This window comes from Equus przewalskii, chromosome 6 (assembly GCF_037783145.1).
Source record: "Equus przewalskii isolate Varuska chromosome 6, EquPr2, whole genome shotgun sequence".
In the NCBI taxonomy this organism is placed as follows: Eukaryota; Metazoa; Chordata; class Mammalia; order Perissodactyla; family Equidae; genus Equus; species Equus przewalskii.
In genome coordinates, this window is record NC_091836.1 from 34,483,751 (window position 1) to 34,506,732 (window position 22,982).

The following is a 22,982-nucleotide window of genomic DNA, read 5'->3' on the forward strand; positions in this document are numbered from 1 at the left end:
CGCAGCGAGTAGAATGGGATGCAAACACCTGGGCTCACCTCTCCTCCCTCTTCCCAGATGGTGAAGGCAATCCAGGTCCTGAGAATCCACCTGCTGGAGCTGGAGAAAGTCAATGAACTCTGCAAGGACTTTTGTAATCGTTATATCACCTGCCTCAAAACCAAGATGCACAGCGATAACCTGCTCAGGAATGACCTCGGGGGGCCGTACTCCCCCAACCAGCCCTCCATAAACCTTCACTCACAGGTAACCCGCAGGGCTGGATCTTAAGCCAGGCTCCTAAGCCAGGTATAGGAATGTCCGAAGGTCCCCTGGTGACCTAGGAAAGTGGATTAGACTCACTGGATCCTTTCACCATGAGGGCCTTCCTCTGATCCGTTCCTTCTTCTAGTCATCAGGCAGCACAGTCCCTTTGTCACCAGAGCTTACCCTGCCAGGACATTAGTATTCCCTAGCAGATGACCAGATCTGAGAAGGACAATATCCATTGTGATTCCTAGCTTTCTGACCCAAGATATCCCAAGAAATGAGCTCAAGAATTAAGGAGATGGAAAGCTTTTCTGGAGGATGAGGCAGAGACAGAGGATGACCCAGACTTCCTGGCCCCACAGACATCTCAGGAGGGCTGCCTCCTGCTGAGCTCTCTGTGTTCCTGAGAGGGAGAGTTTGGGGAAAGTGGTTCTTCCCCGAATCCTGCCCCCCTAATAGATGAAGACAGCTCCCCAGGGGACTGCTTCTCCCTGAGAATTCTCTAGTTGCTCACTCTACTCTGGCATGTCTGTCTCGCTGAAGTTCAGGGCCACTGTAAATGTCACCTCGTCACCCCCTCTCAAGATTCACCTGCCATCTTCATCCTGGGAGCTGGGAAATGTGGAAATGATGACTATGTGCTCCCGGCAAGAATGGGCTCTTCTCTCCAGGCAGAATATTTTCCAAAAGGCTGCAAACTAAGAAAGCTACCTGGCGATACCTTTCCACCAAACTCACTGGCAGCTACATAAGCCATAGGCTTACCACTCTCTTCCTCTCCCACTGAGTTTCTTAGTCCAAGACAGATACATGGAGGGTCCCCTGGGAGGTTTAGAGAGGAGCCTCATCTCATGAGACAGTCAAACTTGAGATACGGGTAAACGTCTAAGAATGATCGGCGAGAGGTGCTGGAAAGAGCGCATAGGAAAGGTGGCACCATTTTGATCTCTAAGTTTTAAGGACCAACACACGTAATCTATCTCTCCAGGTTGGCAGAGGCAGGGAAAGGGTCAGGGTGACCTCTAGAAGGCCAACCATGCCTTGCGTATTTTGACAACAAGTATCACATCAAACCCACCCCAGTGGGACCTCTGTGGGACTTGACAGTGAGTACTGCATGGGACATGAAGCAAGAAGTTTATTTCCTCTTCCCGTTGCTTGAAATCATCAAATCACTTTATTACAGATCTAAAAACAGCCGCCCAGGCTTCTGCTTGCTAATATTCTCTTGAAATAGACTCATTCCTTCAGAGTCTTATTGTACTTTCCCTTATGATCAAAATTAGCAAGAAACTTGCATAAAAGAGGACAATAATTGCTCAACGAGCATCTCGTTTGTAATTTATTAGTTTCTATTATTGTGGGTTACCATGGCGACGCTGCACAGCCCCGGTGACGGGAGAGATGCAAGATAGGAGCCGAGGAGTCTGTGAGGCCTCACCAAATGGAGATGCACATTTTTATCAGTAATTTTCATGAAAATAATAAGTGAGGAGTTAATGAGATGGAAAGCCATCCTGTGGCTATTGTGAATTTTTTTTAAGTGTTGATCTAATTAGAATGCATCGGTCAGGAAAAGTAATGAGGATTTAGTGCCTCACAGAGATGTGAGGATCATATCAGAAAATTAGCACAAGTCTTTGGAAATAATCAGGTCCTTGGAGAGGCACTGGATTTCCCCTTCTGGGCCCTCCAAGTCTACCTCAAGCTCTGGCTTTGGGGCTGTAGCAGGGTAGTGAGGGGAGAAAGGAGGGCCAGAGGGCTTAGCAGCCACAGCGGCCCCCTCAGGGTTGGGGTCCCGGGGCTGACAAGTTAGTCTGCGGAAGCAGGGTCACTGGAGACGCCGGGTTGGCTGAGGAGGATAACGTGGGCTCTGGGTGGCGAGGTCTCAGCTAAACTGCCTGCGAGAGTCAGTCCTCCTGGGGAACCCAGCATTCAGCGCCTCTGGGCTTCGAGGAGAGAACTTTGATTTTTATCACTGTAAGCATCAGATCTCTGCCTGAGCGTGAAGCCGGCCCTGGCGTGGCCACCACAAAAAGGCCTCTGATCCGCTTAGAAAGAGGAGCTCAGACAATAGGGCAAAACAAAGACACCAAGGAAGAGAGGAAAAGACACTTAGCGAGATATTCCTATTTGGTATTTCTCAAACTTCTCCCTTCATTTCCTCTGACGGCCACCACCTACTTAGTTCGGGCTTCAGTGGGTAAATAACGGAATTACACACAGGGTACGGCCATAGCTTCCTAACCTGCTCTCCTGTCTTCTCTGGCGATCCCCCAGCATGCCTACACACACACGTGCACTCACACAGGAACACTCACGTATTCACACACGCACTTAGATACACATGCACACGCTTAAGCTTCGGCTGCTGGCTCTATCTTCCTAAAGCTCTGTTCATGTCATTCTTCTGCTCAGAAACTCTGCTTGCCCCCGAGAGTTTTCATATCCTTCCACCTGACATTCAAGGCCCTCCTAGGTCTGGACTCAGCCTCCCTTCTTGAGGTGCTGCAACCATTCTTGCATGCCCTCTGTTTGGGTGACACCCCCAAATCCCTGCAGGACTGAACCTCTTCCCCAAGGACAGTAGCAGGCTGCTCTCCCCTGGAGGCCTCTCCAACTCCCACCCGGAATGGACTGTCCTCTCTCTCAACTAGCTCCTGGAGCACTTTGGGCCATTTATATGGTAAATATCACATGTGACTTTGTATTATAGTCACTTGCATAAGCCTCATTTTCCTCTCCTGGATAATAAACATTATTTGAGTACAGACAGTATTTTATATATTATATCCCACAACCAACGGTGGCTACCACAGGGTCTTGTGTACGATAGATGGCCAGTAAATATCTGTTGAAAGAAGTAATACAATGAGAAAGATGGAGAGACAGAAAGATCAAGAGAAACAAGAGGAAGCCAAAGGAGAAATAAAAGAAAGACAAAGGGAAAGAAAGACAAATATTGAAGGTCAGCATTCACTGTTCAAGAGGGAGGTAGAGAAAGGTTGAAGAATTGGCGGGAAAAAGCAACAAAGGGAAAGAGACGGAAAGAGACACAGATCTCGGGAAGGGAGGTGAAGAAAGACAGGCAGGAAAGAGGAGAGGCAGCAATGGTAAGGTGAAGAAGGGACAGGCAGGATGGATGTGGGGTCAGTGCAAAGTCTGAGGTGTGTGGAGGAGGAGAAGGTGAGTAGGATGTGCCATGTGCTGTCCCCATCCACATTCCCAGGTCAGGCTCCTATCAAGGTCTCGCTGAGGTAGGTGGGGACTAGCACGGGCCTTCCCATGAAGGAGAGACCAAGAGACTTTTCAGTGCAGGAGGCAGACACAGGATCAGGGATCAGGGCACAGGATCCAGCATGGGAGACGAGAGAGAAAAGGAGTGTCGGGTGTGTATGTGTGTGTGTGTGTGTGTGTGTGTGTACACATTCGTCATGGTTCAACCTTAATCCCCCCAGCCTGAAATAGCCACACTGAGAGCCAGCCTGGCCCAGGGAGGGGTGTCTCCCCTCTGGAACATGATCCTCTGGATCAACATTCCAGCCGCCCCACTACCTTTGTTGCAAACTGCTGGCTCATGGTTTTCCCCGTGTGCTAATCATTTGGCCTTGTGTTGCAAAGTGAGAGATACTGTTTTATTCAAATTGGTCCCCCCATTCAGATGCCATATGGTGTCCACATCCAGCTCTATGGGGTCTGGGCAAATTCCCTGCTTGGCCTTCCATTTCTATATGTAAGTTTTCTCTGTAAGGGTAGAATGAGGGTAAGGAGAGGGGGAGACTGCTGCTACGAAGCAGGACTAAACCAGAGTTTCCAAGGACTTGGGCCATAGCTAGTTCTTGCTACCTCCCCAAAGCCATCCTGTACTGCCTGTGCCTAATGGCACAAAGGCATCCTTACTCCTCAGAGCCCAGGCTTCTGGCAGGGGCAGCATCCTCAGTAAGCGGGCTCATTCTAGACTCGGCGTTCTCCTGTCTTCCTAGAGGACACAAACTAAACTGTTCCACTAGGGACGACCTAACTCCTACCTCGCTCAAGTATTAATTTGACTTGAAATTCATCCCTCTTTCTCCATGGAGATTTGAGCCTGGGCTTTATTCCAGGGCAAGTCCGACTGAGCCACAGTTCTCATTTTGCTGCCAAGCATTTGAGGGACACTTACTGTATGCACCGTGCTGGGTCCTATGAGAACACAAGTGAATTGTCCAGGAGGAGCTCCCAGTCTCAGTGGGAGGGAGCTCTGAGTCACATGTGAGGATCTGGATAAATTGTGTGAGCCGATCGAAAGCTCAGGGTCCAGGGAACACTGAGGAAGGGCAGGAAAGGAGCAGCCACAGAGACGGGAAGAAGAGCCACAGGAAGGGCTCTGGATCGAGCAAAACACATGCGTGGCTTGAGGTTGCCCCAGTCACCATTCGGCATCCTTCTTCCTCCCCCAAGGAATGCTCAGGCCTCAGCCTGCATGCCTCACGGCCAGGCTCTGTTCCTGCCCAGAGACAGAATGAACAAACCTTGGTAGGGATTAGATAGGCCAGCAGGAGGATTTTGCCCATTGGGATTGGAGAAAATGCAGATTCACTGGCTTTGGGAGGACTTCCTGGAGGAGGAGGCATTTCAGGCAGGCTGGGGGAGTGGAGGGTTAGCAGGCTGTCTGGGAGCTCTAAAGGTGAGGGTTCCCCATATAAAAGGAAGTCTGGGAGAAGGTAAGGAACAGAGATAGCCTTTCAGAATCCCAGGAGAGAGGAGCCATAGAGGGTGGCGCAGTCCTTCATTCATGCACCGTGCATCTATTCGAGCCCCTATGAAGCCTTCTGAGTTTCAAGGATATAAAAACAGACATGACACGATCTCTCACCTGCACATGTAGTGATGGAGAATCTTGCAGCCAAATTTGGGGGGTGGGGGTTATGCTTTGAGGCTGATAATCATAGCCAATTGCCAAAGATTTTAAAGGTAGTGGAGAACGTAGGCAATGGGGAAAGGGCGGGAGACATGTTGGAGACAAGTTAATTGGGTAGCCACCTCTTGTATTGCTCAAAGAAGAAGTGGCAGGGGCCGGCCTGGTGGCACAGGGGTTAAGTGCTCACCATCTGCTTCGGCAGCCCAGGGTTCGCCAGTTCCGATCCCGGGTGTGGACAGGGCACTGCTTGGCACACCATGCTGTGGTAGGCGTCCCACATATAAAGTAGAGGAAGATGGGCACGGATGTTAGCTCAGGGCCAGTCTTCCTCATCGGAAAGAGGAGGATTGGCAGCAGTTAGCTCAGGGCTGATCTTCCTCAAAAAAAAAAAAAAAAGAAGAAGAAGAAGAAGAAGAAGAAGTGGCAGATAAAGGGGAGAACATCAGCATTTATTGACCCCCCATCTCAAACACTGCACGTACCAGGTGCTTTTCACATATTATCTGATGTACTCGCACTACAAGGCTGCCAGGTGTACATTATTTTCTCCATTTTATGTCCAAGGAAAGGGAAGCTCAGAGAAGTTAAGACACTGGCTCAAGGTCACACACCTAATAAACAGCAGTCTGGGATGTGTTGCTCCAGAGTCTATGTTCTGCTTGTTGAAATAAGTTCTTTTACTTTTTTCGTGATATGTAGGAAGGTGAACCAGGAGTCCAGGGCCCTAGGTGGGGAGGGTGACCCTTCTTAGTTGTAGATCAGGGACTTAGAGACTGGAGAGGAAGAAACCAATTGCTGAGAAGCAAGAATTTGGATTTGTTAATAGATTGAAAGTCACGAGAAGGGAGGTACAAAGTGGACATAATTGTAAGATTCTAGGCTTGCAGACCAGGTACAACTCTCCAGCTGTGTTACATCCCAACCTGGGGAAGGTGGGGTTGCCTATTGAGCTGCAAGGAGTTTGCATTTTCAAGATTGGCAGGAGGCGCAGGGGGTGGGGAGGCCATCCCCTCAGGCAAGCCCCTGAAGGTCTGCCCAGTGGCCAGACATCCTGAGGGTTTGACCAGTGAATTTGTAGCTGGCAGGGATCGGGGGAGATGATCTACCCTGCAAGGCCACCACTAAGATGGAAAGGGGACACCCCCAGGCCAAAGTGACCAGAAGCTGAGTTCTGGAGTTACCGTGCCTAACTCCTGCCATAGGCATTAAAGCTATCCCTTCTTCCCGTTCCTAGCCTGCAGCCCTCCAGCTCAAGGGGCTGGGGGACCAACAGGGTGGCCTTCCCACCAGGCTAGTGAAACTTGAGCAGTTCTCTCCTCCAGAGAAGGAATGTTCCTTAAGAGCAGCTGCTACTTGTCCCCACAGGCCAGAAGTGCCTTTCCCTTGAGACTAAAGCCCCCAACAGGAGTGGAACAGGAACAGGATTAGGTGGCTTGTTTACATGTGACTATGTAACTGGCTTCCCTGAGTTTGGGAACCCAGTTTTTCCCGGCCTCAGACAGGACAGGACGCTGCCTCTGCCAGAATGGAGGGACGCTGCCAAGAACGGAGTGTCTGGGGACAGTGGCAACCTCCCCGCCTCCCTAAAGCATGCGCGCGCGCACACATACACACACCATGCCAGGCCAAAGCCCAGTCAGGCCGCACAATTACTGAGCGTTTACCATGCACCCAACACTGCTAGGCAGTTTAGGGGAATTCAAAAAATACTGCTCTTTCTCTCAAAAAACCTGCAACCAAGCTAGAAATCAGACCCGTGCATAAGAAAGAACCAAGGAGCTGTATGTCCAGTATTAAAGGAGTCAAGAGGCTGGGCCATGGGCATGCCCTGGGTAGGTCAAGATAAGCTTTCCAGTACAACTGAGGCACTCAGAACCAACTACCCGCCCCCCAGCTGGGGCAAGTTTGCAAAAACCCCATCCTCCTGGGAGGCTTGAGGAGGCTTTGGGAAGCACCATCTCAGCTGGTGGATCAGCAGAGACCCCTAGTGGCCTGGGGGTGGATGGCAGACAGCTGGTGCCCCTGGTTCCACACTAACACCCCACTCCCTCCCTCCCTCCACTCACCCCCGACCCACCCACACAGTAAAGCCAAGGGAATGCCATTGGTTTATCTAAAACCCTCAGCTGGAAGGACCTTTGCAAGGTCATTCAGTTCATTCCCCTGTTTCACAGGCATTCTAGTAAGGTAAAAATTCCAGCTATTTCAAAATAACTTAAAGGAAAACTTTTCTATCAGTTCTTTCCTTCACTCCTTCGTTTCTTTCTCCCATCACAGTTTATTCCAGGAATTTCTTCTTTTAGTGGGAAGTAAGTTTCCCCTGGCAACATAAGCCCTTTCCCTATTGACAGTGAAGAATGGTGGCTCATGGGACTGACACAGCTCCTCCTAGGCTGACATCAGACCATAGCATCAGAGTTCATAGTCATTGTCAGTTCATTTGTGTCCCCCACCCCCACCACTCTCCGCTCTGAAAGTAATCACAGAGCCTTTCACTTTTTATTAGTAAGGTCTTCCTTTTGAACAAATCATCTTTTTTTGTTCCAAAAATGAGGTTTGAAGTAAAACTCACCCAGTGACCACTATGGTCCTGAAACAATGACTGATGGCCCCAGGGAGTGAGGGCCCTGCAGCTGGTCCATGGGTGGAGTTCAGGAGGCGTAAGCTCACAGCCACTCTAAAGCTGCTCCCCTACCTCTGCCCCCTCCTGAGCCGCTCTTGGCCTCTCTGTGTCTCAGGGAAACATCACACAAGGAGCAGGAGGGGAAGGGCTCCCTGGGAGGCCTGTGGAGGCCAGCCCGCTGGTTTCCATCTGATTCCTCAGTCACCTGGTCCATGCTCTATGATGTGTCATTTCTGGGAAACTCTATGGAAGTTCTCAGCTTTGGGGCCTATTTTCTACTAGAAAGGCTCTTACTACTAGAATATAAGTCTCTTACTACTTGAAGGTAAGAGACCACACCCCCACACACACCACCCCCCACCCCAGTCCCATGGAAGGGGTCCACCAGAGAAGCCAGGAAAGTGCCCATGATCCCTAGGCTTCTGGCAGTTTCTATAAACTTGGGGATACCACTGCCATGTTCCTGGTGGAAAAAGGCAAAGAGTTCTTGGTCTGGATAACCGGTTCTCAGCCTCTGGTTCCTGGAATTCAAGCAGGGATGTGAGACTCTGGATGTTGAAAAATGTCACTAAAACAGTACCAAATGTGCTTCTCATCTCTTTATGGATGCTAAGGAGCCTGGAAGGAAACAGCTCTATTTGGGTCCAGACAGAGCTGCATCCACCCAGTTTGGAGTCTGATAAGCCTCAAGAGGAAAGAGTTGAGAAGATAATAATACTGTGTGCTTAGCCAACACTTTCTCCCCAGGGGGCTCCCACTGCTGCTACAGTAGCTCCTTCCTCAGAAAAGACCTGTAGACTGGTCCCAGAGAGTGAGAGCCCTGTTGTCTCCATAGAGACAAAGGCTCCAGAGAGCTAGACACTAAAGCTGCAAAGTCAAGTCTGGAGCTAGCCTGAGACGGAGACTGCAGCTTTGACTTCTGGGGCTTGGCCTCGGCCCAGGAACATCTTGGGCAAGGAGGCAGGGATGGAGGGGCACGTGGCAAGGATCGACCACCACGGCTGCGTGGATAGCCCCAGATGCATCGCTTCTGCTGCTAAGAACCCAGAGGCTCTAGGACTTCTAGGATAGGTTTTAAATCCTGGCCGTGCCACTCTCTCGTGGAGTGACTTTAGCCAAAGGAAGTGAGAGATGATTTATTGGGTGTCCACATGTGCCAGGCCCTGTGCTTACGTTGGAGCCTGGCTGGCTGACTCCAAAGCACATCTCTCTCTGAGAGCATCGGAGCCGCACTCCAGGCCGGAAGACCTGGGTTTGAGGCACAGCTGTTTGCCTCAAGGAAGTCACTTCCACTCTCTGGACCTCAATTCTTCTTCAGGCAAATAGAATCATCTCTCTTCTGCTGACCCCATAGATAGTGGTCAGATTAAAATGAAATAGTGTGGTCAAAGAATGCTCTCTAACATTCAATGTGTATGATAAATAGATACTTTTCAGACCCATCTGATTTGGGGACCATCTCAGGGAGGTTTTTGAAAATACAGATTGCTGAGGGTCTGATTCAACGGTCCTGGGAATCTGTGTCTTTTAAAACAGCTCAATGCTTAGGCAGGTTTGTGAACCAGCTCATATTTACAAATGTAAGGGATAAATAGCATTTCCCCCGACCTCAGGGATGCCAAGATTTTGCTTCCTCTTTTCGCCCCAGCTAAGATGTAGCCAGCCCTGGCCGTGCCCATGGTTTCTACCCCTGAAGTTCCCCATTCCACACCTTTGCTGCTATAATGTGGCTGCCTCTCAGCACCTCCCAGCAAAGACCCAGAGAGGAGAGGGTAGGAAAGAGAAGGGTCTGATCTAAAGCACAAACTGCCTTCAGTTACCCAAACCAGGTAAGCTGGCAGGGAGGCTAGCCAAGCCCCAGGGCAGAGAACCAGCCTGAGTTTGAATAAGCAGATGAAGTATCCTGGTGATAGCTCACCCTTTTGCCTCTGGCTAGTAAAAATGTGTGTTGGTTGAAGCCCAAGGCACACATCTTGTATTTATTTTACTGACTTATGCTTGTGTTTGCCTAACCTTGCTGGATACTTTTTCTGGTGGGGGAAGAAAGTCTGGAACAACTTTTTGTGTTTGAAATTCCCAAACACCCTCACCCAATGAGGAGCACATGGATGATTCCAAACCAGACATTATTGAAAAGTCATTGCCATTAGTTTTAGGGTGAGCGGCATGGAGGGGCCCCCTCCTCTATTAATTTACCTTCCAAGGCTGCTTCAACTTCACATAACCTCGCTGCTGGTTTGCATCCTCGGAGAATGGTTGGCTGGGAGGTTGGGACACGGGGAGCTCAAACTTGGAGGAGACTCAAGGCTGGAAAGCTCAGGCTTTGAGGGCTCTGGATGTCAGCACGGAGCCAGACACATTTTATAAATAAGGAGACTGAGACCCACAGAAGGACCACGACCTGCTGATTCTCAAATTGATCATCTTCCCTCCAGTGCCCATGCTGCCTCTGTACCTCTGGGTTTTAGTTGTTGCATCTGTTCACCTTGCCTTCAATAATTATTACTGAGCCTCTGAGATTCAAGGAGCACCTTGCAGCCCAGTTCTTGGCACAAGGTGGTGGTTCACCATTTGTGGAGAAAGCAGGGCTGTGTTCTAGTCCTGGTGCTGCTAACCAGCGGGGGGACCTTGGGCAGGTCACTAAGCCTCAGCTCCTTATTTGTACCTCAGGAAGTTGGAATATGTGGCTTTTAAGGGCCCTTCCAGTTTCCAGGCTTCTCCAAGTCAGACTCAGTGTAGACTGGAACTGCATAAGAGGAAGGCCCAGAGTTTGCTCAGAGAATAAACCTCACCGGCTGAGAGGCTCTCACAGAGTCCCAGAAAGGGGAAGGCAAGAGCCACCCTCTCCCTCCCCAAGGTCAGAGCAGCAGAGGTGAGCCAAGAATAGAAGTGAGGCCTCCTCTGGCCCCACCCACCAGCAAGCCGGCCACAGAGGCCCAGGCAGCCAGGCAGAGGAGGGAGAGCGACTCCAGTTCTCTGGGTGCTGCTTATTTATAGGCGATGCCCCTCCAGCCCTGGGGCCAGGGACAGTCCTGGAGGGTAAAAAAGGCAGCCTGGGGGGAGACGCCAATGGGGTTTTAATTGGCTAAATCGAGTGAGACATATAAATCAGTGCTACCACTTCCTGAGAGGCTCTGCCAGTTTCCAGGGTGCTGGGGTCTGGGAGGTGACACCGCGACTGTCCCTGGGCCTTTGATGGTTTCCTTTGTCCCTTGCTACAGTAGGCAGTCGTTGGCTCAAGTTTTCCTCCAAACACACGTTTCTCCTCACTCCACACTCCAGACCTTCCCTGGAGGCTGAAGACTCAAGCTTCTCCCCATCCTAAAACAAAAGCTGGGAAGTTGGGTGCCTTCTTTTCCCCCAGTTTAGTCTATTTTCTTGACTGTGGACCTGTCTAAACCCTTACAGCTCATGCCTTCTGATTCCAGGCTTTGAGCATGGGAGTGTGGGCCCTAGATGGCCATGGCACAGGTGACCTGGTTCAAACCCTGTTTTCAGATGAAGAACTGTGGTTGCAGGAGCCAAGAGACCCAGGCAGGTCTCCTGAAGCTCCTTCCACTACACCTCATTCGCCACCTGTCCTGTTTTCTCCAAATAAAGCCTAGAGACCCCAACCTCTCACACACCCCGTTCCTCCCTCACACACTCCCGAGCGCCCAGCCGCCGAGCAGGGAGGGCTCCCTGCCTCTTCTTGGAGGCCTGTGGCCAAGCCTCCCACCCTGCATGCCGGGGCCCTCAACATCAGGTCCAAACTCTGCTCTGCCCAGCTGTTAAACAGCAGTGATGAGGCCAGCGAGGTGCCGGAAAACATGATCTTCTCAGCTTTGGCTTCTGCAAAAACAAATGGCAAAGGTTGTCTCCTAGAAAAATGGGCACTGGCAGGTTGACAATATGGGACAGAGGGAGACTGTCCGCACTGGGATTCTGTGCTGGGAGCCCGAGGCAGAGCTCCCAGCTCTCTGATGAGATGTGCCGAAGGGTGGCTGAGGTTGAGGCTCACGTGAGATACTCTTAGAAGAAGGTTGTGAAGAAGCTGGGGCAGCTATTTTTTTTATTTAACAAATATTTTAGTAATCACTATGGGCCAGGCACTGAGCTGGGTGCCAGGGATACAAAGTAAAACATGAGAGGCTGTGGGGTCGGGGAAGGCATCTGGAGACAATGGAGTGTGAAGGACAATAGGTGCTGAGCAGGCAAGCCTGGCTCTCAGCCCCGGCCACACATTTGCATCAACTGTGGAGAGTTTACCCCCAAAGCCCCGCCCACACCCCTGACCAATTAAATTAAAATCTCTGGGGTTGGAACCCAGGCATCCATATTGGAAATTCCAAACTAAAGCCAAGGTGGAGACCACTGGTTTATGGGATAAATTTACGTCTCAGGTTTGCAGGGGAATGGAATGGCTAAATGGATGACTATTGTTGGTTGGTTGGTTGTTTTTAATATTGAGGCTTCTTATTCACTGTTTCTAGGAAGCCATGAGAATTGCCTTTCTGATTCTGGTCTGGGGAGGAGCAGGAAGGAGGAAGGAGGGAAGGCAGGAAAGGGGAAGGGGCGAGGAGCAATTTGGGGCTGTGGCATCTAAGCTGTTAGTGACATTGTCACAAACCACACCTCCCTTACTGCCAGGACCTCCTGCAGAATTCCCCCAATTCCATGTCTGGAGTCTCCAATAACCCCCAAGGGATTGTGGTCCCAGCCTCAGCGCTCCAGCAGGGCAACATCGCCATGACAACCGTCAACTCACAAGTGGTGTCAGGTCGGTGCAGGGGATTGTGGGGAACAGCCCTGGGAGGAAAAGGGTGGCCCCGAGGGGACTCCAGGGTTGGGGAACAGGGTACTGCACAAACCATTCTAGGAAATGGGAGGGAGTGCCCCAGCCGAGGGAGGGGCCTCCAGCTGAGTTTCTTGACTAAAGCGTTCTGTAAGTCTGTAGATAATTAGCACCAAGACCTGATTGTGACGGTTTGGAACAAATTTAGGTCAAAGTCTCATGAGCCCCTCAAAGACCAAGTCAGGCTGTTGTCCCTTCCCCCAGACTCCTCTCACCAGAAGCTCTGCTCTCTGGACCCCATTCTCCAGCCCACCCCTCCCCTGCAGGAGCTGGATCTCTCCAGAGTAGAGGGAGTTTACACATGAGTGCCAAGTGAATTGGGAACCCTGCTTGCCCTCACTCCTACCCACCCCCATGGCAGGGACCCAAAAACTGGTTGTCTCCTCAGGTGGAGCTTTATACCAGCCAGTTACCATGGTAACCTCCCAGGGTCAGGTGGTCACCCAAGCAATCCCCCAGGGAGCCATCCAGATCCAGAACACACAGGTGAGTGTGTGTATAGCTGTGTGTGCATGGGCGTGGGGGAGGGCAACCATAATTGCTCATAATCCACGAGGCACTTTACACAAGTAACCCATTTAATCCTCGTTATTCCTCCAAGAGGTATCGTTACCCCCTCTTCGCAGATAAGAAGCTGGGTGTTGGAAAGGTTTTATCAACTTCTGGGATTTTGCTGCCTCCCAGGGTCACATCAAAGGGTCCTGCACGTCCTATTCCTGGTCTCCACTCTGAGCCACTGTGTAGCTCAGTGGGACAGAGTGCACACACAGTGGGGGGAGTAAGAAGATGTGAAGTCAGAGGCCTGAGATCTGACATTAACTCAGTCATCTTAGATAAGTCACTTAACCTCTCTGAGCCTCCAAGCTCTTATCTATAGAAGGGGATTAACACCCACTGCACACAGCCCTACCACCCTTCAGAGCTGCTGAGGACTAACCATGGTGAAGGATAGGAAAGTGCTCTGCAAACTTTAAAGTACCCTAGAAATGCTGAGAACTATTGGATGGTTTATGGCAAATTTGTCTCCCCTATACCTCTGAATGACCCTGTCTCCTCTCTCACCTCCTTCTCCCTCTCCCCTCCTGCTCCTCCTTCGTCCCTTCTCCCATTCTCTGAGGGGCTGGTGCGGGGTGATGGGAAAGGTGACCTCCCCAGGGCCCTAATAGTGAGTTGGGAATGGGGGTTGGCAGCCGGGAGCCTGCCGTCACTATGGCAACAGGTCCCTAGTTGCTGGCCCGCCAGGCTGCTGATGCTGATTTTTTCTCCACGTGCCCTGAAGGTTAACCTTGACCTCACCTCCCTCCTGGACAATGAGGATAAGAAGTCCAAGAACAAACGAGGAGTCTTGCCCAAGCATGCCACCAATATAATGCGTTCTTGGCTCTTCCAGCATCTCATGGTGAGTGTGTGTGTACCGGGGGTGTGAAGTTGCAGCAAGGGGTATGAATAACCCCTTGGACACCAGACTCTGCTGTCATCCCCAGATCTACAGAGGGCGTGGCCTCAGAGAGAGGCTTTCGGATAGAGGTGTCATCTTCCAGAGGCCAGGTCACAGGGGAGGCCAAAATGGAACCCAAAGCTGGGAGACTCTCTCTAGTGCTTGCTGCAGCTGCTGCCTCAAAAAAAGTGTGACATCAAATGAGGGAATGGGGACAGACATATTCTGAAGAGAGTGAAGTACTGAGCAAGTGTACAGTTTCATGACAGAGTGAGATTCCGTGGGGCTGGGGTCGTGTTTACTGGTCTAGAACCCCTCCTGCAGGCAGCCATGCTCACCCATGCCCTTCTCCTGGAGAGGAAAATGTTGATTCTCGGCCAGGACTCTTCTGTTTCCCAGAGTCATCCCACTGAGGGAAGCAGAGGCGTGTGTCCCTTTCCCTCTGATGAGAGCAGCCAGGCGAGCGCAGTTGTCTCTGGAGGGGCAGCCCAGGCTGAAATCCCGGCTTCCTCACATAACCAGCTCTGTGACGCAGAGCATTTGCTTTCATAAGGCTCCATGACTGCTTTTGTTAAACGGTGACCAAGGGTTTGGTTTTCAATGTAGTGTTTCTAAAGTGCCTGCTGTGTGCACCCAACGTGGGGGGGTTGTGTGGTTATGTGCAGTGTTAGTTGCAACAGATAGGCCTGCAGTTGAATGTCAGGAGTGACTTCAAAACTGTAGTCCCTCAGCACCATTCAAGGGCCATAGCAATCAAGAAAGGCAGTGACTCTGTGTCCAGGCTGATTGTGTGTGTGTGCATGTGCGTGTGCAAGTGGACGTGCGCGCGTCAAGGTGGGGAGGTAGATTCAGTGAGCACAGAGCAGTCTGCAAGCCCTGGGCCTGGCCCGGCAGTACCTAGACAGACAGGCATAAGACAAACAGTCAGGACTATAGACATATTGGCCTGCAAAGTGTAGGGAAGGGCAGGAGTAAGGGCAACTCTTTCTTCAGAGAGAAATCAGATGGATCATGGAAATTAATTAATCAATCTGTCAATCAACAACCCTTTATTTGAAATAGGAGTGCTTCTGGAAGCCATGGAGCCTAGGCTTAGGCAGTGTTCTCAGATTTCAGGATCATTTTTTTTTGGTGGGGGGTAAGATCAGCCCTGAGCTAACATCTGCTGCCAATCCTCTTTTTGCTGAGGGAGGCTGGCCCTGAGCTCACATCCATGCCCATCTTCCTGTACTTTATATGTGGGATGCCTACCACAGCATGGCTTAATGAGCGGTGCCATGTCCGCACCCAGGATCCAAACCGGCAGACCCCGGGCCGCCAAAGCAGAACATTCGAACTTAACTGCTGTGCCACCAGGCCGGCCTCAGATTTCAGGATCTTAGGGACTCTGTCCTGGAAGTGCTGGGCCTGTCCACCCAGTGGACTGCTCTGCAGATCACCGTGTGGTGATAGATGTGGGGCCAGAGCTCTGCATCTCCCCATGGGTATCCACCCAGCCACTATAGGCACTTGGGCCACCCCATGCTTTGCTGAGAAAGCTCATTTTGAGAGCGTTTCCTAGGGAGCAAACATTGACCTAATTTGGAGAGAAGAGGCTGGAAGGCTGAGGGTTAAGGTGAGCAGAGAAGGTTGGAGAGACTCACAGAGCCTAGTGATGGAGCCAGGGGGCCAGGGCCAGCCTCAGGCCTCAGGAAGCAGCTCGTGGTGGGGATGCCCGGCTTTCCTGCCTGTTCTGGTTTTTTGAAACACACTGTCAGTGGCCGGCCTGGTGGCGCAGTGATTAAGTTAAGTTCACAGTTCTCCTTTGGCAGCCCGGGGTTTGCCAGTTTGGTTCCAAGGTGTGGACCTGTGCACCACTTATCAAGCCATGCTGTGGTAGGCGTCCCACATATAAAGTAGAGGAAGATGGGCATGGATGTTAGCTCAGGGCCAGTCTTCCTCAGCAAAAAAAGAGGGAGGATTGGTGACAGATGTTAGCTCCGGGCTAATCTTCCTCAAAAAAAAACCAAAAACAAACCCACACTGTCAAAGAGCCTATGGGATCTGATGGGCCCAATGGCCCTGTGAGTGTCTGTGCTGCAGCTCCCAGCCCCAACCATGGAAAGAGGGGCTCCCTGGGGATGATCCATCTCTAAGCACTGACCTGTCACACCCTAGTTGGGGGCAGCCCAGCCTACACCCATCCCTTCTTCCAGCCACAAATCTAGAGCCGGCTCCATGCATTGTGGTGTGGTGATGTATAGCCGCAGGGCCGTGGGCGTGGCAGAAAGTTCATGAGCTTTTGAGGCATCCAAACCTGGGTTGAAACCTGGGTGTGACCTCTTACTCTGTAACTTGGCCACACTCGCCTCTTGTGAAGATTATGATGAAGCAATGAAATGATTGCAAAGACCTTGGCACGCTGAGGTGCTTGATAAATGTTAGTTCCCAGTCCTTCCTCCCTCGCCTCCCACCCCCGTGCAGTTTTGAAGACATGTGAACACACCTACAACCTCACGTCTGAGGGGAGAAAAGGCAAGGATAGGAGGGAGAGCAGGCTGCAAGACAAATTCTCCCTCCCAGGAGCTGGGCGTCCAGACCAGCACCCCCTCCCTCACTCCCATCACCCATCCTGTAGGCTCCCTCCTCAGCTACCTTTCACTCCCTGTCTGCAACTCACCCTGATGTAAGTCTTCAGCCCGAGACTGGAGGGTCACCCTATGGGTCCCTCCTGGCCGTGGCTCACCTGGGACCTTGGACCTCAGTTCACATCCTGCCCTCTCGCCCCCTTCCTGCTGCCATGGCCACTTCCAGCCGGACTTGGGAGAGCAGAGGAAGACAGAAGTGGAGAAGAGAGGGGGGTAGTAGCTGAGCACAAAGCACAAGGGGAGAAAGGACCCAGAACAGCCCTACCAAAAGGACCTGGCACAATGGAGAAGCCTTGCTGAAAAGCATGAGTAAGACTGCCTGCACCCGCCCACCCCTTGGACCGTCTCCAGCTCAGAGCGCACTCAGTGCAGATACTATTACTAAAGCACTTCACATTGGCAAAGTCCTCCCCCAGCTAATGCCTCCCTCACAGTGGCCATCAGGAGAGGCCAAGGGGGTGACCCCTGGGCCTTTAAAGTCAGAACTGAGAACTTCTGGATGAGGAGGAGGAAGAGGATGGGGAGAAGTCTGGCCTCTAGGGTTACAGCATAGCACAGCTGTCCTCTGCAGGCTGAGGCTGGGCCATGGATCGGCATGGCTCCCCAGAAACAGGTGGGAGCACACACCCACGACCCCCAGCTCAGAAAAGAGGCTATGGAGGCTCTTGGTAACAGGGCTCAGTGGAAAGAAGACAGGCTTTGAAGCCAGACAGACAGAGGTGTGAATTGAGGCTCTCCCACTAGCTGTGTGATCACTCTGTTTCTTTGAAAAAAGATAGTACCCATTTCCCATGGTGGTGAAAATTAAATGAGATAACATGTATAAATAGCCAAGCCTGGCATATAGTCACACTTAAGAAATGTGAGTTCCCTTTGAACTTTCTAGAACAGTGGATGAAAAGAGCAAATTTTTGAGGCTAAGGCCCAAAATTTGTGAAAATTAGTCAGAGGTGGATGGCTGATCTGTTGTTCTGATCTATAACACCTACTGATTTTACCATCATTTGACTCTAAAAATATACTGACTAATACTGTTACTTACCTGTTCTGTGTATGTGTGTGTGTCAGATCTACCTGTCTTATATCTCTGAGTCAACATAAGTAGCTCAAGAATAGGGATCATACATTATACCTCTTCTGTGCCCTAAAGCATTGATTCCCAAAGTGTGTACCTTTTCAGGATGTTGTAGGTGTTGCTCCTAAGAAAGCGTTCCATGGTGAGATAGGTTTGGGAAAATCTGAATTACACAACATTTAGCTTATTTATTCTTAGTGTCCTAGGGGCATTGTGAATTTGCAAGAGGGTCTATGGTTTGACACTTTCCCCAAATGTATGTGATCACTTTAAGTCACTCTTATTTTCATGTTGCTTTGAGGAACAATTCTGAGACTGTATACAACTCTGAGAAATACAACTCTGCAGTAACACCATATTGGGCATATCATAGCTGTTCAGTTTTAGGAAAAAGGGGAGAAAAGGTATGAGAAAGGGCCGATCTCAATATACAGTAGATGGTCTCATATCCAGGACAATGGGGACAACTAATTTGTTGATCGATTAATTGGAAAAGTTGGTTGAAGAAAGGAACAGCCATTAAAAACATATGTTTTAATTTAAAAGATATACATATATATTTATTTGCTAATGTTTTGATATAGGGTCAAAATCTTTTTCTGATTAAAGATTGTCATTTTACTTGCACAAAGCTCTCCTATAATGTATCACCGATAAATTCCATCTTTATTTAAAATGAAATAAGAACTTTGATGTTTGAGAAGTAATCTGGCTGCAGGATCTTTCTAGATTTTTGTTATGTATTCTAGTCTCTTATGTTTGTCTCACTGATACTAACCACACAGCATTTTTAAGCAGATTTGAGTCTTGGGTCTTTCCCAAGCATTTCTCTTAGTTTTCTCAGCAACAATAACTCTTTTTGCACTCATATTTTAATTAGTTTACGGAAAGTTAATTAAATTACATAATTACAATAACACATTTTACTAGCATAAACCAGTCTGGACACAAACACTGCTGACTCCTTGATAAGCAAATAAATTGGCTAATGAACATTCTACAGACTAGCCCATTCGTCTCAGCATTCGGGACAACGTGGACAGCAGTTCTGATGATTTACAGGAGAAATGGAGAGCGTTGTGTAGTCTGCCCACTTGGTTAGCAGAGATCGGCTATTAGAACTTCTGTAGTAAATACTGGTTTTCCTGTTGTCTTCTTTCCTTCAGGCAGAAGTTAGTATTCTTTGATTCTTTTTGTCCTGTGTCTGAGGCTTCTTGTCATTTCCGCTGTTCTGTGGCATTAGCAGCTACAGAAATGTGTTCAGATGATAGAATGCTCCAGAGATGCAGGTGAAACCCCAGAGCCTTTTTGCTGCTAGGCTGCAGCGAGACTGGGATGGTTTCATCCATTAGCTGCTTGCTTCTGGGTCCCTGAAGAACCCAGTGATCTTTTCTCGCTCTTGAATTTTGGCTGAAGGAGGTTCAGCTTCTTCTAGAAGCAATCATTCCATAGCAAACCCAGCTCGGATGAGAAACCCTGGCAGAGGGTCCTCTCTATGGAGGATGGAGACAGAGGTGCTGTTCTTCCTCCCCAGCTTCTGCCCCCATCCCTTCTGCTCCCTGCCCTGCCGCATGATTCGGCTCATTTCCATCCAAAATGTGACTGTTCTCTGTGCTGCTGCCACCCAAGCACAGGAGCATCTTTACAGAATATTCTGAGTGTGGAGGGATCCCAGAGAGGAAACCAAGCCTCAGCAGGACCCGTCACGCATCACAGGAGCCACTCCTTCATTAACCGCTGCAGTGTGCCAGATTCTTGCTAAGCATCTTCGTGCATCGTCTCATTGACTCCAGCCAGCCAGCATAGGACGTAGAGACTACCATTGTCCTCATTTTACCAACAATGAAAGCAGACTCAAAGAAGGTAACACATTTCCCAAGGTCCTGCAGGCCTTGAACCCAGGTCTATGTGACTCAATGCTCTAATTTCTTACTCACTAGGCTGTATGGCCTATGCGTTGACCCAAACAACCACAGCATCTCTCAGCTCCCATGCAAAGTCTAGGTGAAGCCAAGAGGAACCCTGGCTCTCAGCTGAGGCATGGAGCCCCATCCTGCAAGAGGGGCAGGGTTTTTGTGTTCCCTGTCCTAGCTTTGAGATACAGTGAGGCTGCCTTACTGTCTCTTCCTTTCCTCTCCCTTCTCCATCCACCACACTCACAAGCCTCCAGCCAGACTCACAGCTGGACTCCGTTCGCTGCCATCCCACCCCAACCTGTGTTCAAGATGGCTGCTGTTCTGCCCGGCCACGCGGGGTTGAGGGCCTGGCTCCAGGGCCCTCGTATGAACTCTGCTGTAGCCACGAAAGCTGAGTGCACAAAAAGCAGCAGGGGCTTCTCTGAATGTTTTTTAAAAATTGAAATATTCACACACCATAAAATTCACCCTTTTAAACTGTACCATTCAGAGGTTTTTAGTATATTTACTAAGTTGGACAATCATCACTACTATTTAATTTCAGAATGTTTTCATCCTCCCCAAAAGAAATTCTGCACCCATTAGCTATCACTCACCAGGCGCTAGAAACCAGTAATCTACTTTCTGTCTCTATGAATTTGCCTGTTTGGGGTATTTCATATGAATGGGATCATATAATATGTGATCTTTTGTGACAGGCTTCTTTCATGTAACATAATGTCCTCAGGGTCCATCCATATTGTAATATGAATCAGTGCTTCCTTCCGTTTTATGGCTGAACAATATTCCATTGTGTGGATATACCACGTTTTGTTTATCCATCCATCAGTTGATGGACGTTTGGGTTGTTTCCACTCTGGCTTCTGAGTAAGGCTGCTATGTACACTCCTGTACTCCACGTGATTCTGAGCCTGTCCTTCTCTCAGAGACTCTTTGTCAGATTCCCAGCTATTCTCACCCACAGCGCTAGAGCCTCTCACTCTGAGCTCGTCCCCGCTGGGGGAAACAGGCCTGCTGCAGACCCGGGTACAGCGTGTGCCCTGCACACAGGCTCCCAGCCAAGGAGGGCGAGTGGGGGGGAAGCCAGCCAGTTGCCTCTGCACCTTGTTGTTGCCTTCAATCACTCAACAGACATTCTTTGCGTGCCTTGCCACCTTCCCTGTGCCTGGCATTATATTAAGCCCCAAGGAATGATACCTCTCTCCCTGTCCGAGCGCTGCTCACAGGACCATCTGTGCAGCCGACTGAGAAACGGTGATGTCTCTGGCAAACAGGAAGAGTGCGGTCTACGGAAGGACATGGTCTTGGAGCCAGGATCTGAATTTGAGTTTCACCACCCCTTCTGCCTGGCAGGGGACCTAGGGCGAGTTGCTTGACCTCATTAGGTCTCAGTTTCCTCTGCTGTAAAATGAGAATCACACTATCCAGCTCATAGCATTGCTGCGGAGATAGAATGAGGCGATGGGTGTGAAAGTACTTTTTCCTCATACAGACACAGCTACTGCTACAAATGCCTCCAGGCTCGCTCTGGGAGTCCCCGTAATCTGCCCTGCATTGGAAAATGCAGACAGACATCTTGACACTTCTAGGGAATCTGGAGGAAAGTAAGAAATCCTGAAAAGCATGAAAATAGTTTAGGGAGACTGAACCATTCTTGTTCCAGAATATCTTGTCTGCTACTTTTTCCTTTAACTTCGTCACACTCTCTGAAATTCCACTCATCAGAGACCCACTTAAAATTATCCAATCCGTGTCAAAAGCAGGTGCTTATGGAGAGGCCATGAGACCATCATTCATTCACAGCTTAGTATGAATTAGTTCAAAAGCTTGCTTTTCTACTCCCACTCAGCTAAGATCACCTTCATGGGAAGAGCACCAGGGCTTGTTGGTGGTAGAAGATGAAGATTAGAATATTTTTTAACAGCATTTTGAGGAGGCAAGCCAGAGTGGGGTGCCAGGGGAAAGGTTTCTAGCAGTTATTCTTAACTTCTTCTAGGCCCCTGACCTTTTGAGAATCTGATAAAAGCTTTCTCTATATCATTGTGAACATAGTTTCAGGGTATTTGACCCTGAAGTCCTAGAGGCCAGAGTCCTCTGAGTCAGAATGCTGACAGCGGGATAGCACAAGGTATGAGAAGAGGGGCTGGGAAGCGGCAGCAGGGCACACAGAAAGGAGAAGCTGACGAAGTCTGCTCACAACCACAGAGTTACCCGGGCTTGGCTCTGTCCGCTCAAAGCAGAAGAGGGTGCCTTGTATGTCTTTCCTAATCCAGTGGGCTCCTCTCCACTAGAACACAGGTCTTTAACTAAGTTAGCCCTTGGGGATAGTCTGGAAAATTGTTTTTAAAATGACTTGTTTCTATGGGAAAATGTGATCCAGGTTCCAAATAGCATATCTCCCCACTAACACCTAAGTTTCAGGGATGACACATGATTTCAACACTCATGGGCTGATAATTTAATTGGGGGAATAAATTATACACATAAACCGCGAGCAGTCAACCCATGATGTAATCAAGTGCTTTATACAAACACACCTGCTCAGGGGTTCGAGAATGGAGGCTTCGATATCGATGAGAGGAGTTTGACCATCTGTGCTGGTCAGACACATCCAGAATTGTGTGTCTAGGACTGGGCATCAGATTTCCAAAGATCCTTGGATAAGTTGTGTCCAGAGAAGGGCAGCCAGGATGGGGAAATGTCTGTTGAAATGACTCTAACAGGAAACAAGTCCTGTGATGCGTGGCTAAGGGAGCGGGACGTTTGGTCTGTAGGAAGGTTTGTGCCTCCAGGGCAGCGTGCTGAGTGTAGGGAACAAGGGCTTTGCAGGCAGACAGGCCTACCGTTGAGCCCAGCTCCGGTCTTTACTCATTATGTGAACTTGATGGGTCAGTTAACCTCTCTGGTGTTAATTTCCCCTTCATAAAGTGGGCGTAACACTACCTACCTATGGTGAAGATGATCTGTAATATGTTAAAGAGCACAGCGCCTGACAGAGGGTCTAGCGCAGAGGTGGAGAGGACGTGGTTGAAGATATAGGGGGTGTGAGTTCCAGCTCTGCCACTTACGACTTAGATAACCTGGGCCAGTTTTTTAACCCCTCTGGGCTCAGTTTTCTTGTGTGTAAAATACAAATAATCATGCCTATTTCATAGATGTCTGGAGAATTCAATAAGAATACATGTCAAGGGGGCCAGCCTGGTGGTATAGTGGTTAAGTTCACGTGCTCTGCTTTGTCGGCCTGGGGTCTGTGAGTTTGGACCCAGGCACAGACCTGCACACTGCTCATCAAGCTGTGCTGTGGTGGCATCCCACATAGA

General features: G+C 49.8%; 1 protein-coding gene across 13 annotated transcripts in view; it reads left to right on the forward strand.

Annotated features, from left to right (window-relative positions):
* PKNOX2 (PBX/knotted 1 homeobox 2) overlaps positions 1–22,982 on the forward strand; it is a 253,943-nt gene that overhangs the window by 219,141 nt on the left and 11,820 nt on the right. For 5 of the 13 annotated variants that reach the window (XM_070623372.1, XM_070623371.1, XM_070623370.1 and 2 more), the window contains 4 exons: positions 58–246; positions 12,402–12,531; positions 12,995–13,092; positions 13,886–14,005. In XM_070623372.1, the coding sequence (XP_070479473.1) occupies positions 58–246; positions 12,402–12,531; positions 12,995–13,092; positions 13,886–14,005 (537 nt within the window). The remainder of the gene's footprint in view (positions 1–57; positions 247–12,401; positions 12,532–12,994; positions 13,093–13,885; positions 14,006–22,982) is intronic. The other 8 variants (XM_070623378.1, XM_070623380.1, XM_070623379.1 and 5 more) reach the window with 2 other exon arrangements.